This window comes from Tamandua tetradactyla, chromosome 7 (assembly GCF_023851605.1).
Source record: "Tamandua tetradactyla isolate mTamTet1 chromosome 7, mTamTet1.pri, whole genome shotgun sequence".
Lineage (NCBI taxonomy): Eukaryota > Metazoa > Chordata > Mammalia > Pilosa > Myrmecophagidae > Tamandua > Tamandua tetradactyla.
Genome location: NC_135333.1, coordinates 7,081,570 through 7,096,972, shown reverse-complemented (window position 1 = coordinate 7,096,972; position 15,403 = coordinate 7,081,570). Strand labels below are relative to the sequence as shown.

Genomic DNA, 15,403 nt, shown 5'->3' with positions numbered 1-15,403 from the left:
TTGGTTCAATGAACTGAATCAAAGTTACTGCAAGGTGATCTCTTAAAGCAACACGGGATACTTGGAGGTTGGCCTGAGACCTGCCTCCTGGACCAGATCAGCTCTGAGGAGTAGACTGAGATGGGCTTGCGGGCAAAGGTTCAGATCATGGACAAGGCATAGGAAGCAAAGGATGTGGCAAGTTCTGTAAAGGTTTTAGCAGCAGTTGGTACAGAAATTTCCAACTTGGTACAGCTGGTGCAGGAGGTTGTGGGCTTTACTTAGATACTCAGAGGGGTGGACAAGGCCAGTAAAGAATGTAGGCAGGTGACACTTGGCATCTGACAGAATGTCATCCAGGGCCTGTGGCAATCCTCAGGAGAGAGGCTGGCAGTGGGCACCTCACATAAACCCAGTTCTAGGAATTGGAGTTCGTAGGGCTGGGGGGGCTGTAACCTGGGCATGGAGGCCCCTCTGGGCCACTGAATCTGGGCTGAGAGAAGGAATGGGGTTGGGGAGCAAAAGATAAGGAGCGCTCTCTTCTCTCTAAAAAGTTATTTAGTAAATGGATTTGAAAATACGAGTTTAAACACCTGAGTGCTAAGTGTATCTCAGTGACAGGGTTTAAACAGCATATGCATTTAGACAGTTCAGAACTTTCTGACTTCACACAGCCAGTGAAACTCAAGCAGTTTTCAGTATTATGAACTCCCAAGATAGTCCCAGTCTCTGTGTAATTCTTCTGAATACCTTTAACAACTCTCCACTTCTAAACATTAGTACTAAACTGTGAATCTTCTGTTGGGTTTTTCCAAAAAACCAACAGATACTTTTTTGCCCCCTGCAAATTAATCAATTACTAGTATTACAATAGCTGTTGGTACCTATCCATTTATTTTTTAAACATATTTACTCTTCATTAAAGTATACTATACTTCACATCCATTCATTTGAAAGATTATTCCAGAAATGGCTTCAAAGGTGTATTTAATTTAGGATGCATTTTCTGAGCCACTGTAACTGCAAGATACCCTACTAGGCATTGGAATACACAGACAAAGGAGATGTGTCCCTGCTACGTCCAGAAATGGGACAAAGACAAATACATGACTATTGATACCACAAGGAATAATGTATTAAAAAGGCACAGAAAGAATGCCAAGTCAGCACAGAGAGGGGTGAGAATTCAAGGGAGACATCAGGGAACAAGGACATTTTCACTGAGGATGAAATAACCAAATAAGGAAGAATGGAAATTTAAAATGAATGATCCTGTGTTTTGTAATGATTAAAGCAAACCTGTGGGTTTGTGTACATTTAATTCTTTCTTCTCTTCAGTGAGTTTTCTATCCAATTACAAAGGAGATTTGCTACTTCTGGAGTTGAAATGGGGGTCAAAAACTATAGTAGCTGTTCCTGTGACTTTGAGGCTGGCATGATCAAGTGTAATTTCATACCTTTGCTATGGTTTCAAAGATGAAAGATAGAGGGGTTTTCCCTCTGTGTATGAAGTATGGTTGATTATTGTTAAGAACCATCACAAAGTACTTTACAGAAGCTTATGGTCTGTACATGCAAATACAAGTCGACTATGAGGAAATGTGTATGACCGAGAGGCAAGGCATGTTTTGCTTATATTTACTCCATTCACAGATCCTGGGTCACATGTTACAAATGATGCCAGAGCACAGACCAATCCAAAGTTGCATGATGAGGAAGTTTATTAATATTCCTCAAATATCCCGGGATGCCTACTTATGTGTTAGTTGAAGAAAGACCACTTGATTTCAGTTCACTGAGCGTAGATCCTAGTCTGGATTTTTGGATAACTTATTTCATTACGTTTTTGTTTGTATGAAAAAATAGCATACATAATACTAAGGATTACTCATAATCATATTATCTAAAAGAAAAATGTGAAAACCCTTTACCCCAATCCCACCTCACTTCTTATAGAGGTAACTATTGGTTACAATTTGGGTGCATCCTTTCTGATTCCTTAGATATAACCATACTCACAACCTGTGTTTATGCCCAAAATGCAACACATTTGTCTACAACCTGCTATATCTGTTTAACAATATATCATGGGCATCTTAGAAAGTCAGGATCTTTAAAAAAAATAGTTTCATAGTGTTGCTACACTACAATTTATTCAACCAATCCCTACTAGAATGCATGTAAATTATCTGTAACTCCTCTATTTCAAACAACACAATGTATATCTTATAATCTGCTATTATTTCTATAGGATGGAATCCTTAAAGTGGGACTGCTAGATCAGGGAGTAATAGGTGCTGCTAATTTTCCAAACAGTTGTATCAATTCATACTCTAAATTGTATGTGAGTGGCTGTTCTCAAACACCCACACGAGTCTAAAATTTAAGTGAAATTCTAGCTGGCTTGTGAAATTCAAAGGCACTACAGTTATAAGAACACTGAATAATAATGAGAATAGAAGCCATTAAATTAAAAAACAATTAGATATTATACACCTATATGCCACAAAATGTGCTGCAGTAATGCACGTTAAACAAGGTCTGGTGAAGGGGGATCTAATATCTATTGCAATTTTAAATTGGTGGTGAATTTAAATAATGTTTGGAGAACTTTTTCACAATTAAATTTGTGATATGGAAAAAAACAATTAGCGCTAATAAAATAAAGAGCTGTTCAATTTAATTATTAATAAACAAACTTCTCTTAAACTGCTCTTAGGGAAATAACTACTAAGTCCTAGAAAGCAGACATTTCTGTCCTTTGACATGTACGCGCTTGACCACAACTATTTCATTTTGACCTGGTTCTAAAGTAGAAATCAGGCAAAGTCATATATGTTAATAGACCACATCAATTCAGAGTGTTATTATTTTTCTTTTAAAATTCATTTCTGGAAAGCTTCATTATAGAAAAAGGTATACTCAAGGCCCTGAATCATAACTAAGATGTGGTACCATGGATTTGTAGTGGTAAAAACAGTTTAGATTTCATTATTTTTCTCCAGCAATCAAAAACAGGCATTCCTGGTTTACCTAAGCCTAGGGTTTGGCAAGGCAAGTTCTATAAAAAATAATCAGGAACGTCCTGAAATGCTTGAACAGGGCATTGGGCTGCGGCTGAGACACAAGGCCAGGAGCAAGCATCTCTCCTGAAAGGGGGAACTGCTGGGCTGCAAGTGAAGCCTGAAGGAACTAACATCTTCTGAATAGAAGGACCAGTGAAGACTGGTGAGAGTTAGATGTTGCAGAGGGCATGAAAAAAGAAAAAGAAAGAGGAGACTGTGGTCAGAGTGGGGAACTTCAGAACTAGGGACCTGGGAGTGGAGAGCTTGTTTCGAGTAATGCTGTGCTCATTCCTGTGGGTGGGCAAGTAAAATGGGGAGGAAGGTCATTGGAAGATCACACTTCAGGATTGCTAAAGTGTCCCTCGGAAAAGAAGAATGACACAACGTGAGGAAGTTTAAGGACCAGCGGGAAATAGAGTCAGATCATTATCTGTTTGGCAGAAAACTGCGTAGGGTAGCAAAAGACAGAAAAGTCCTATGACTTTTAAAGGTCCTAGCAAAGGTCACCTGGTATTATTCATTTAGTTTAAACTTCTTAGTGGTCCCTGTAGGTATTCTAAAAAAGTATCCTTCGCCTTACTAAAGGTGTGATGGTTAACTCTATAGGCTGATGGGGAAGGTGGATAAACAGAGCAGGAGAAAAAGACAAAGCTGGGAGAATGAGGAGCAAGTCAAGAAAGAACAGTGATGTTCCAATTCACAGAAGAACCAATTTCCATCCTAGTGGAGCCAACCCTTTGTAACTCTTGTCTAAATGCCGAGACAGCTCTAGTATCAAAGACCCTCTCCTGGCCTGTTATAAGAAAATATAGTCTGTTAGAACACATGGAATGTAGCTGGAAGGCTGAAATGAGTACCTCTCCTCAGAATTAAAAATACCAAGTATATGATTTAGGGAAAGGTCTACTCTTCCTGTCTTCTGATTTTACTCCATAGCACCGTTTCCTCATTCTCTATACTCCATATCAAGGACGAAGTAAGATACCTCCACGTATTTCTTTAAACCAAAACTATCTGTTTTTCCCTTAGATACAAAACTAAAAACACTCAGCAATCTATTAAACAGATCATGTTGGAGCTTGAAAGGATTGTTGTGTATCAAGAAGAGCAGGCACGGGCCTGCTGGATTGACTCACATAAGATATCATCTAGAGCAAGTGCTGGTTGGGTCCATTCCCTGTTATTATAATGCACTTAATTACTTTGGGTTTGCAGGTAGTCTGGTGGGACCGTTTCTCTGCCAAGGCAGTGAGGCTGTTGGATGGGATTTTGCCAACCGCCTTCCAGGCCAATTTAAAGAAAGGAGTTAATCCCTCCATTTGCCAATTTTGTTCCAGTGGCTTTTACCCCATGCTATTCTGTGAGGCTGATATCATTTATAACTGCAGAAAAGCTTAAAATTTCCCTAGGTTTAGGTGAGGCAAGAAACCTAGCAGCAACTGGAAATACCTAGCGCTACCAACTCAGGAATGCTGGGCATCCCTGGGGATTGGAGGGCACTGGATGAAGCCCCAGGCTCCAACTCTGCCACTTACCAACTATCGGGCTGGAAGCCCATTCACCTACTGGGCCACAGAGTCCTGCCTCAACAAAATGAAAGACTGAACAAAATTATTTCTAAGGTTCCCCTGAGATGTAAAGATGTCAAGTTGGCCATGCGAGAGACCCGGCTTCGATTCCCAGCCCGTGAACTACACACCCCCCCACTACCCCCCAAAACACAAAAAACCTAACAAACAAAAATTCCACAAATGGTGCTACAATAACAGGATACTCACATGGAAAAAGAATGAAATGTGACCCCCACCATACAGCATACAAAAAACAAAAGAGATGTCAAGTTGAAAATTGGATGTCTGGCCCCTGGCCTGCTTCCTAAATTGTCAGGATGAACAGTGTTGAGCCATCCCTTTACAAAGCACCCAGCTTAGGAGGGAGGGTGCAGTAGACAGGGCGCTGGTCTCTGCCTGAATGGCAAGGGTGGAGGGGTGCCAGGAGGAAGGTAGGGATCCAGGAACCGGAAAGAAAGATGGCATGTGAGAAATCACAGGTGAGAGTCACACCTTAGATGAAAAAGTGTCCTTTGAAATATAAGACTTCTGTTTCTTTAGAGAATAAACAAGACACAAAATTAGTAATAATTTCTTAAACTGCTGCTTTAATATCAGTCATTAATCATGATAGTTTTCTGGTTTACAACAGACTAAAGACTTTAATCTTGGCCACCATACTGTACTTCTGTAACACTATTAAAATACCAGCATGCTTGGGGTTCTGTGGCTTAAAAACTGTGTGTGCCCCCTGCTCCCTGCCCCCTCCTAATTACTCTAGATAACATAATGTGAAGCTTTGTTTTTGAAAGGCTTGTTTAAGTTCAAAGAAATCAATTAGTTGTTTCTATGCTTTTAATAGATAAAAGAGCATCTTTGTTTTTTGTAAATTTGGTGGTATTTCTCAGTAGGAATATCCTTTGAACTCTTGTAGCCTACTTAGTGAATGAACACACTAGCGGTTTGGCCTACTAGGTTTGATCTGTAAATATAACCTAAGGAAATAGACGGCCTTACATGGCATTGGGTGGTTGCAGTGGGAGGGGGGAGGGGCAGAGATTGACACTTGACTGTCCACCAAAGCAGTATTTGAACAGCAAAATATTTGAGATAATCTCAAAGTTCAATAATAGGAAAACTCTCAAATAACTCTACAGCATAGAATACAACAGGATGTGAGGTGGGATTTTTCCTAGTGTCCTGATTGAGAGTGCAAGCTGAGAACAATGGTATGCACACATTCTACAGAGAGGGAGCCAGGCTAAATCCCATGCAGCCAGCTAAGCGGTGCCTAGAAGTGATGGTATGGCCCCATTCCCCACTTTCTCTTATATAAAGGAAAGCTATTTCTTTGAAGAAATTGGGAGAAATGAGAACTGTGGCTGCCTCCCTTCCTCTACCCATGAGAAGGAAAGGAGCTTCTCTCTGGTTGACCCAAGAGGGGGTTGCAAGATCACCACTTGTTGAGGGAAGTGGGGCAGGAGGTATTGCTTACCACCACAGGGAGATCAGCCTTTCTGAAGACCAGTTGGGTGCCTGTTGACCTGTAGATACTCAGAGGTCCAACTCTTTGACCTCTGGGAGACCCTCACCTGTGAGGAGATGAGCAGCTAGCTGGAGCTGCTCTTGAAGGGCGGAAAAGGATACACGTTTTTCTGGGCCAAGTGGACCAAGGCCATCTTGTAAGGACCCTACCCAAGCTGTCTACCTGCTCAGGAAAGAGGTGCACGATGAACCTCTGGAAGAGAAGAAGCTGGGGTTGGTGGTCAGGGACAGATGTAGAAACTGAGCTGGGGAGTGCACTGCCCATATCAGGTAATTCTGCAGTGCTGAAATCTCATTTGCCAAGGCTGAGGGAGTGTACCTGAAAAACCTTGTTAGGTATACTCTCCCAGTGCCCAAGAGGATGCTCTGACATTGTGATATCTGTCCCATAGAAGGTGGCACTGACCTCACCACACCAGCACAGAGCCAAGACTTTAACCTCATTTCCTTTCACTCCTTACCTACTCCAACCTTGAGCAATAGCAGTAAAGTGAGTTGGGAGATGGGGAGGATGGGAAGGAGAGAAACGAGGCTACCTGTCCATCTTCTGGGCCTCAAAATTTCAAATTGCATGTGACTAGGAGGCGAGGAGTAGAGAAGATTTGAACTCGATGTGAGATTTAAGTCCAGCACGGAGTCCATTTTATTTACATATAATACTAGCCAAATATTTATTGAGTATCTATGGAGTGCCTAGGAGATTGGCATTATTATACCCACTTTACAGAGGAAGAAATTGACTGAAAGAGATTAGGTACTATCTCAAGGTTACACAAGCTAAATGACAGAGCTGGAACTGGGACCTAGTAGGTCTCTCTAGCTCCAAAGGCCATGGTGAGACTGGAGAATATCTACAAGCATGAGCTCTGGAGTCAGACTGCCTCGGGGCTCCAATCTATGGCTCTATGACTTGGTGGCTGTGTGACCTCAAGTAAATCACTTAAACTCTCTGTGCCTCAGTTTCTGCATCTGCAAAATGGGCATAGTAGTAGCGATATCCCACATAAGGTTGTTTTGAAAATTAAATTATTTAATATAAGTAAAGTGCTTAGAATAGCACTTGGCTTTAAAAATATTCACTAAAATTATTATTCTCTCAATGAGCTCAAGTTGACCCCTTATACAAAATGCTTATGATATTGTGTTAAGGGAAGAAATGAAGACATTAAATTGAATATACAGTGTGACTGTGATACAAAAAATAATTACACCCATGCAAAGGAAAAAAAAAAGAGGAAATAATACTTCCCTAACATTTCTTAATAAACACATTGCTTTTACTATGAAAAAGTAATCATTTAATAGAAAGAAGCTTTATTCCTAGCTTTCAGGTACAGCTAACATTCTTCAACAAATAATGAGTACCTACCATGTATAAGGTATTGTGATTTGGCCAGGTATGAGTAAATACATACAACCATATCCTAGGTGGAAAGTAGAACCAAAAAGGCTGCAAAGGAAAAGATCTAAGTATGACCTAGAAAACCAGAATGAGTGATAAAGCAAAATTATTCACAAGAGTTGATTTTGGTTGAGAAACTTCTAGCATTCTCCCCAGAGGAGGATGTAAACAATCAGAGTGCATGTTCTCTGATTCAGATTAAATTGCCAGCACACACAATACCTTGGTTGCTGTGATTTGTGTATACATCCACTCACCCCACTCATTAAATGCCTAGTACGTATCAGATCTCGAGATAAATGCTGCATTATAATGAACCCCAAGATACTGTATGTGATGTGTACATTGCTTCCGACAAGGAAAAAATAAATCTTTGTTTTTATATCTGCAGAGAAAAAGGTGGGCCCAACGATACACCATCTCCCACCTCTAGTGCCCTGTAAGCCTGCGAAATCTCAGTATCAGAAACATACTCAATTAGGTGGAGAATACATCTAAGATAGCCTAAACTCTGATTCAGGAAATACATTACATCAGCATTTCCCAATGAGTGTTTTGGATTACTAGACTCAGGATGATGGGAAAAGGATTTTGTGATCAAATGTGTTTGGATGTCAAAGAATGCTCTCTCACCTTCCCACCAGAAGCTGCACCAGCTCAGACGGGATGGGGGTGGCTGGCTTCGGCCAATTCTACTCTGGCCAATCAGGGCCGCCTGGCAGCAAATGGGAGAAGTACATCTACCAAATGAACTTCGTTTCATGCTGTGAGCATGCCTGGGTTCTCTACTCTGGGGAGACAGAGTCTAAGCCAGTATTCCTCACTCTGGCTGTACAGTAAAAGCTCTGGGGCATTTAAAAATATATCAATGTGGACAGTGCAAGAGTAGCTCAGTAGTAGAATTCTCACCTGCCATGCGGGAGACCCAGGTTTGATTCCCAGACCCTGCACTTGCCCCCATCCCTCCCCAAACAAACAAAAAACCTTCTCTGCACTGCCTTCCCCTCCTCCCCCCCCCTCAGATATGTCAATGCTTGGAGTTCACCCCCAGACCACATAAATCAGAATCTCCAGGAGATGGGGCTTAGGCATTAGTATTTTATAAAAATTGTCCAGGTGATTCTAACAGCAGTCAGGGTGGAGAAGACCCATTTACATGGTAATTCCTACGCCATGCCCACATACACAGGTCAAGACGCATGCTCAGAAAGACTGGGAGGGACTGTGCTTTCCCTTCAGCCTGTTCAATAGACCCATCATTAGGATAGCTAAGCTCTGAAGGGAAGAACTTGCATAGCCCAATCTGAAAAGTCTGGGAAAGTGTTTCCTTCTTTCCTTCCCCTCCTCCTCCTCCTCATGCTCCTCCTTCTATTCCTTCTTCTCCTCCCTTTTGTTAGCTCCTGGAATTCAAGGAAATCTCTGTCATAACACTAGCCAGATACAAGCTGAAGGAACAGAAACCTCAGTGACTATATTCTAGATATAAGACATTAAAAATACTAAAATGATCAGTATGCAACTAAATATTACAGGCATACAAAGAAACGGGAAGGGTTGGGTCACGCAAAAGACCAAGAAAAAGCATTAGAAACCATCAACAAGGAAAACCACACTTTGGACATACCAAAGACTTTGAAAAAACGGTCTTAAATATGCTCAAAGAGATCAAAGAAAATACAGACAAAAAAGTAAAGGGAATCAGGAAAAGAATAAATAACCAAAAGAGCATTTGAATAAACAGAAACCATAAAAAAGGAACCAAACAAATACTAATACTGAAGACCACAGTAACTGAAATAACGGGGAAACTGAGGCACTAAGTGGTTTAGGGAAGCTTCCCGAGGTCACAGAGCAGTGAACTGAGATTGTACCCAAGGCACCCTGGCACCAGAGTCTGTAATCTAACCCACTTGCTCTCCTACCTCTTTGCCCATCAAAATGTAAACTCCATGAAAGCAGGGATTTTACCTTTTGTCTTTGAACAGTTCCTGGAGCAATCTGGGCCAGGTGGCTGAAGGAAATATCATTTACCGTCCTTATACTGAGTGTCCCCCGCATGCAAAACCCCGAGGGACAAACAGGAACAGGCCGCACTCTCTGCCTCTAAAGAACTCAAAGTCTAATTTCGGGTTTTTCAAGCTCTTCTGACCACAACCCACAGAAAAGAAAACATCTAATATTATTTTACATAAATACATGTGTTCAGAAATGTACAATTGAAACAAAATTACAAAAATGCTTGTACTGCATGAAGAGCCCTTTGACTTTTTTATTTTTTTCGCACGGGCAGGCACCGGGAATTGAACCCAGGTCTCCGGCATGGTTCAATGAGAGAACCCAGAACTCTGCCTGCTGAGCCACCGTGGCCCACCTGACTTGCTTTTTTATTTTCTTGTATCCTACTCATTTCATTAACCTCCCTGCCCTTCACCCCCACCCCACCCCCCCAAAAAAAAATCAAGAGAGAGAGAGAAGTTGTCAAGACCCAGTAAATGCCTACAACTCTCTAACTGTCATCAGATGAAGCTTGAAAAATGTGGATCCCAAGGCAGGGGCAGGATTGTAAATTAGAACTTATAATAAAACATGAACAGGTGGGTGCAGCTACTGTGGGAGCAGGGAAGACCCTCAAGAGGCAAGAAGTGCAGGTCTTTGTCTAGCTTACTGCTTCTGTCTAGGGTAAAAGGGACCTTGTTGTTCACACGAGCTCAGCTTTCAAAACAGTCAGTGTCCTGAGTCTCACCTTGAGTGTGATGTTCCTTTTATCTCAGGTAGGGACAGATGAGTAAAAGATACGGATAAAAAGTAAACAAACACTAGGGAGATCAAAGGGTAAAATAAATTGGGTAGATGGGAATACTAGTGGTCAATGAAAGGCAGGAGTGAGGGGTATGGGATGTATGAGCTTTTCTTTTTTCTTTTTATTTCTTTTTCTGGAGTGATGTAAATGTTCTGAAACATGATCATGGTGATGAGTACACAACTATGTGATAATATCGTTAGCCACTGATTGCACACTGTGTATGGAATATATGCATGTGAAGGTTTATCAACATAAATATATTTTTTAAAAATGTCAGTGTCGTACCCTGTAACTACCAATAATGAATCATGTTTTCTCACTCCCTGGCAGTTTACACTAAGACACTGAGAAGTCCCAAACCTAATGCATGCTGTGGGTACTGGGCATGGGACTGCTACCTGTGTGCTCTCAAGGATCCATTCTAACTGAGGTGGGAATTGCTGAGAAGGAAAGGCATGGAAGTAGCAAGAGCAGGGAGCCTGGTGTCAGAGGACCTGAGTTCCTAGCTTGATTTTTCTGGCACATGTACAGATAGCTTCACTTTCCTGCATCTCTTTTTTTTTTCATCTTTCAGTTGGAGGTAATATGATTGTTGGAGATACCAAATAAATAATACACATTTATCAAGCTCATACAAATGTGAGTCATAAATACATTTAAATATCTCATTAATCATCATTTAACTTTCCTCTACATCTTCCTTCTCCTCTCTTCAACTTTAACCAACAAGAGAGATCACTGCCTAGTTGTTTTTCTCCTCGTTGTCAAGCTTATCTTCAGAGGTAGGTGGTAACCCATGAACAAAACTGATTATGGAGTATTTGAGAAGGAAAATGATGGCATTATGTAATCTACCAACCAAACAATCATTCCTCACAGGGCATGATGACGTGGAATCGTCAATGTCTGTTGATCAAGCATGCGTTTTTCCATCGCCCAGTTAAACTACGTTAGCTATTTTCCAGTGGCCCCACCATGTTTCTGGTCACCAGCTGGGTGGGATTCTCTGAAACAGGTCTTCAGTCCTTCCTTCCTCTTTTTTTCTTCCATGTCCTGTCAGTGACCAAATCCTTTTGATCTTGCCTTCCATACGTGGTGAATTCAGGACTTTGGGATTACATTCCTGGGTGATTGCATTAGCCTCCTTGCAGTCTCCTGCCCGAGTCTTTCTTCCTGCTAATCCTTGGAGGAGCCACTGCTAGGATAAACTTGCTGAAATTGTTTTTATTCCATCATCCCATAGTTTGAACCTTCTGAGAACTTGCCAGGGCTTCGGAAATCAAGCCCGTACCTCCCCTGGAATTCAAGACTTTTGCTAGAGCAGCCCTTCTAGCAGAAAAGAGTTTAGAGGAAATACTGGATGGAGAGGTGTTTTAAAAATATGGCGAGGCATGGGAGAAACAAGTTTGTTTACCTGTTGAGCTCAATCAGGTGTCTTCTCTTTTTTTCCTTTTCTATATATGCACGAAGATTCTCTAATGGGATTTTCTTAGTTTACTTGTCTATGGAGCCTGTATTCTTGGAACAGCCCTACTTAGCTTTATTGGCCAGAGGTTTTAAATTTTAAATTTAACTGTAAATTGTACACATTCGCCATTGTAATCCCAGCATGTAAGAGAGTGCTGGTAAATATATTCTAGGTAACTCAATAAATACTTGACAGATGGATGGGTGAATCTTTCTAGTAGGTGGAGTATTGATTTTAAAATAATAAAAGTAAAGCATTCTTTATGAAAATTATGCCAGAGATGGTAGACTTTAATTTTTGACACAAGGACACCACAATGTCTTTCTTTTGCCTCAAACAGAAGCAGCCAAAATTAAGCCCTAGTAGCAACAGATTTTTGTTTCAAATTATAAAGCTCACTAAAAAAGGTAAATATTAAGTATTTTAAAGAACATATTTCAAACTTGCTTTTAAGTTTTGAACTACAGAAAAGGGAGTGTGGGTTTGTTTTTTTCAAACATTTCCTTCCAGTAAATTTTCTTTGTTCTAAGTGCCAAAGTGGTTTCAAAGATTCGTTATGGATTTCTAGCAGTAAAATTCCATAGATTATAAAAAGGAATAACCAACAGAAACAGCTTTAGTTCAACTTTTCATTGGAGAATAAAACATTCTGTTTTTCACAACAGAACTTTAAAAAAAAATCTCAAATAGTATTTTTCCCTTTATTTATTTTTTTGTTGACAAATAAAACCATCTTTTAGATAGCCTTTGTTTGATACAGCCAGAATTATAAACTGCAAATTGGAAAAAAATATTTTTAATTTCTCATGGTTTGTTGCAGCTTCATTTTCTCATCCATAGCTTACCAATTACATGTCAAAGAAAGCTACTCTCCTTTTTAACTCACTAGCATTGATTATACCTGGTATATAGATAAATATTTATTTCAAAGAACAGACTAAAGCTATCATAGTTATTTGAAGTTAATAGAAATTGTATAGATATGCTCTGTTACTGGGATGCATAAAGATCATTTTTCAAACTTACTCGATTATGCAGAAATCCTCTTCTTCAATTTATTTATTTTAATTTTTTTTTTTTTTTTTTTTTTTTTTTTTTTTGCATGGGCAGGCACTGGGAATTGAACCTGGGTCTTTGGCATGGCAGAGAAGAACTCTGTCACTGAGCTACCGTGGCCTGCCCTCTTCAGTTTATTTTTAAAGCTTTATAAGTTAATTCCTAAAATATTCTAGTAAGATTAGCATGTATGTAAGGATAAAAATATAGTTAAAATTATAGTTCTTACCTGATGTTGCACATCAGAATTTGATGGGCAGTTCAAAGTAATTGTATCACACTCTTTAGCTAGGAAAAAAAAAGACACAAAGCTTGATAAAGAAACCACTCTCTATTGGTGTAAAGACCTAAAATTGAGACCATAATTAGGTGGTATATGGGAACTCTGTATCTTATGCATGACTTTTCTATAAACTTACAACTTCCATAAATAAATAAGTTAAATAAATATAAATAAATAAATAACGGTCTAGATATTTTCTGCTTCCTTGACATCTGGTTACGCTAGGAGAGCGTGGATGGCCTAACTTCCAATTCTCCTCCCAACTCTGTTCCCGTAGATAATGCTCCCTAGCTAAATAATGCTCCAGATCAGGAGAGCTGGCACTGTTCCTGCCTATCGCTGAGTAGCAGTTTTAACTCCTTGCAGCCCATGGAATTATTCAAATAAACCCATCACATCTTCCCACAAGAACCAGGGCTCCCCCCATCCTCTTGTTACTACAAAGTAGTAACCAGCCCCCTTCTGGTTCACTCTATTCCTGAGTTCAGCACCCCTGTGGCCTGGCATGGCAGGCAGTGCCCTTCTCCCCTGCGCAGAGAGCAGACAGGGCTGGTAAACTGCTGTCCATCTCATCTGTCCAGTGTTGGGTGTCACGTGTTTGGTCATCCCCATAAACCCACAGTTGGGCTCCTTTCCTCACCCGTGGTGAAAAGGAGGTAATCAAAGCATACTTTAACATTACATCAAATTCCTTTGTATTCATGCATTGGTCTGGCATTTGACTAAGCTTTCAGAGAACAGAGAGTGAGATTATATACTTTTCCTTATAGCTCACCTTCCTAAAGATCAAACGAAACCCATTTCAGTACTGTCATTAAAATACAGATTGTCAGTGAAAGTCAAAGGAAAATGGAATGTGTTTAACCCGTCAAAGTTCACTCTCAGGAAGGAACTTCCCTTCTTAGGTCTTACACATGTGTTCATTTTACAGCTCCCCCACTTCTGGTGAAGATTGTACAAAGGATGTTATAATCTGCTCTTTCTTTGCATCAGTTCTTTTCAGCTTTTAAAATTGTTTTATTAGTCATGTTATAGGTTTACAGAAAAATCAGGTAGAAAATACAGAGTTCTCATATACCTTTCCTACTTATTATTAATACTCTGCAATAGTGTGATGTCTTTGGTACAGCTGAGGAAAGTATATTATTATCATTGTATTATTAGCTGTAGTCTATAGTTTACATTTGGGTTCACTGTGTTGTGCAATCCTATGGGGGTATTTTTTTAGATTTTATTCTAGTAACATATATACAGATTATAAAAACCTAAAAGTTCCCCTTTTAACCACATTCAACGATATAATTCATTCTGTCAATGACATTCACAATGTTGTGCTAACATTACCATCATTTATAACTAAAACTCTTCTATTACCCCATGCAGAAATTCTGTACCAATTAAGCATTAACTCCCCATTCCCTAACCCCACTCCAGCCCTTGCTAACCTGTATTTTAGTTTATGATTCTAAGAATCTGCTTAGTCTATTTCATATCAGTGAGACCATGCAATATTTGTCACTTGGTGTCTGGCTTATTTCACTCAATATGATGTCTTCAGTGTTCATCCATGTTGTAGAATGTATAGGAACCTCATTCCTTTTTCATGGCTGAATAATATTCCGCTGTAGATATGTAACCATATTTTATTTATCCATTCATCACTTGGGTTGCTTCCACCTTTTGGCTATTGTGACCAATGCTGCTATGAACAATGGCCTCTCAAGTGCCTGCTTTCAATTGTTTGGGGCACTTACCTAGAAGTGGGATTGCTGCATCATATGGTAATTCTATACTTAACTTTCTGAATAACCACCAAAATGTTTTCCACAGTGGCTGCACCATTTTACATTCCTGCAAACAATGATTCCTATTTTTCCATATCCTCCCAAATACTTGTTCTTTATATTTTGTAAAAAAAAATTGCAGATATTCTAGTGGATACGAAATGGTATCCCATGGTTTTGATTTGTATTTCCTTAATGGTTAATGATGTTGAGCATCTTTTCATGCGCTTTTTGGCTGTTTGTGAATCTTGTTTGGAGAAATTTCTATTCAAGTCTTTTGCCCATGTTTAAATTGGTCATACATCTTTTTGTTGTTGAGTTGTAAGGTTTCTTTATATATTCTGGATATTAGGCCCTTATCAGATGTGATTTCCAAATATGTTCTCCCATTCTGTGGGTTGTCTTTTTACTTTCATGAAGTTGATTAATGTACAGAAGTTTTAAATTTTGATGAGGTCCCATTCATCT

General features: G+C 39.8%; 1 protein-coding gene across 1 annotated transcript in view; it reads right to left on the bottom strand.

Moving 5' to 3' along the window:
- The window catches only part of EDARADD (EDAR associated via death domain), a 64,484-nt gene that overhangs the window by 20,062 nt on the left and 29,019 nt on the right, over positions 1-15,403 (bottom strand). The window contains exon 4 of the mRNA XM_077167807.1: positions 13,098-13,156. Within this exon, the coding sequence (XP_077023922.1) occupies positions 13,098-13,156 (59 nt within the window). The remainder of the gene's footprint in view (positions 1-13,097; positions 13,157-15,403) is intronic.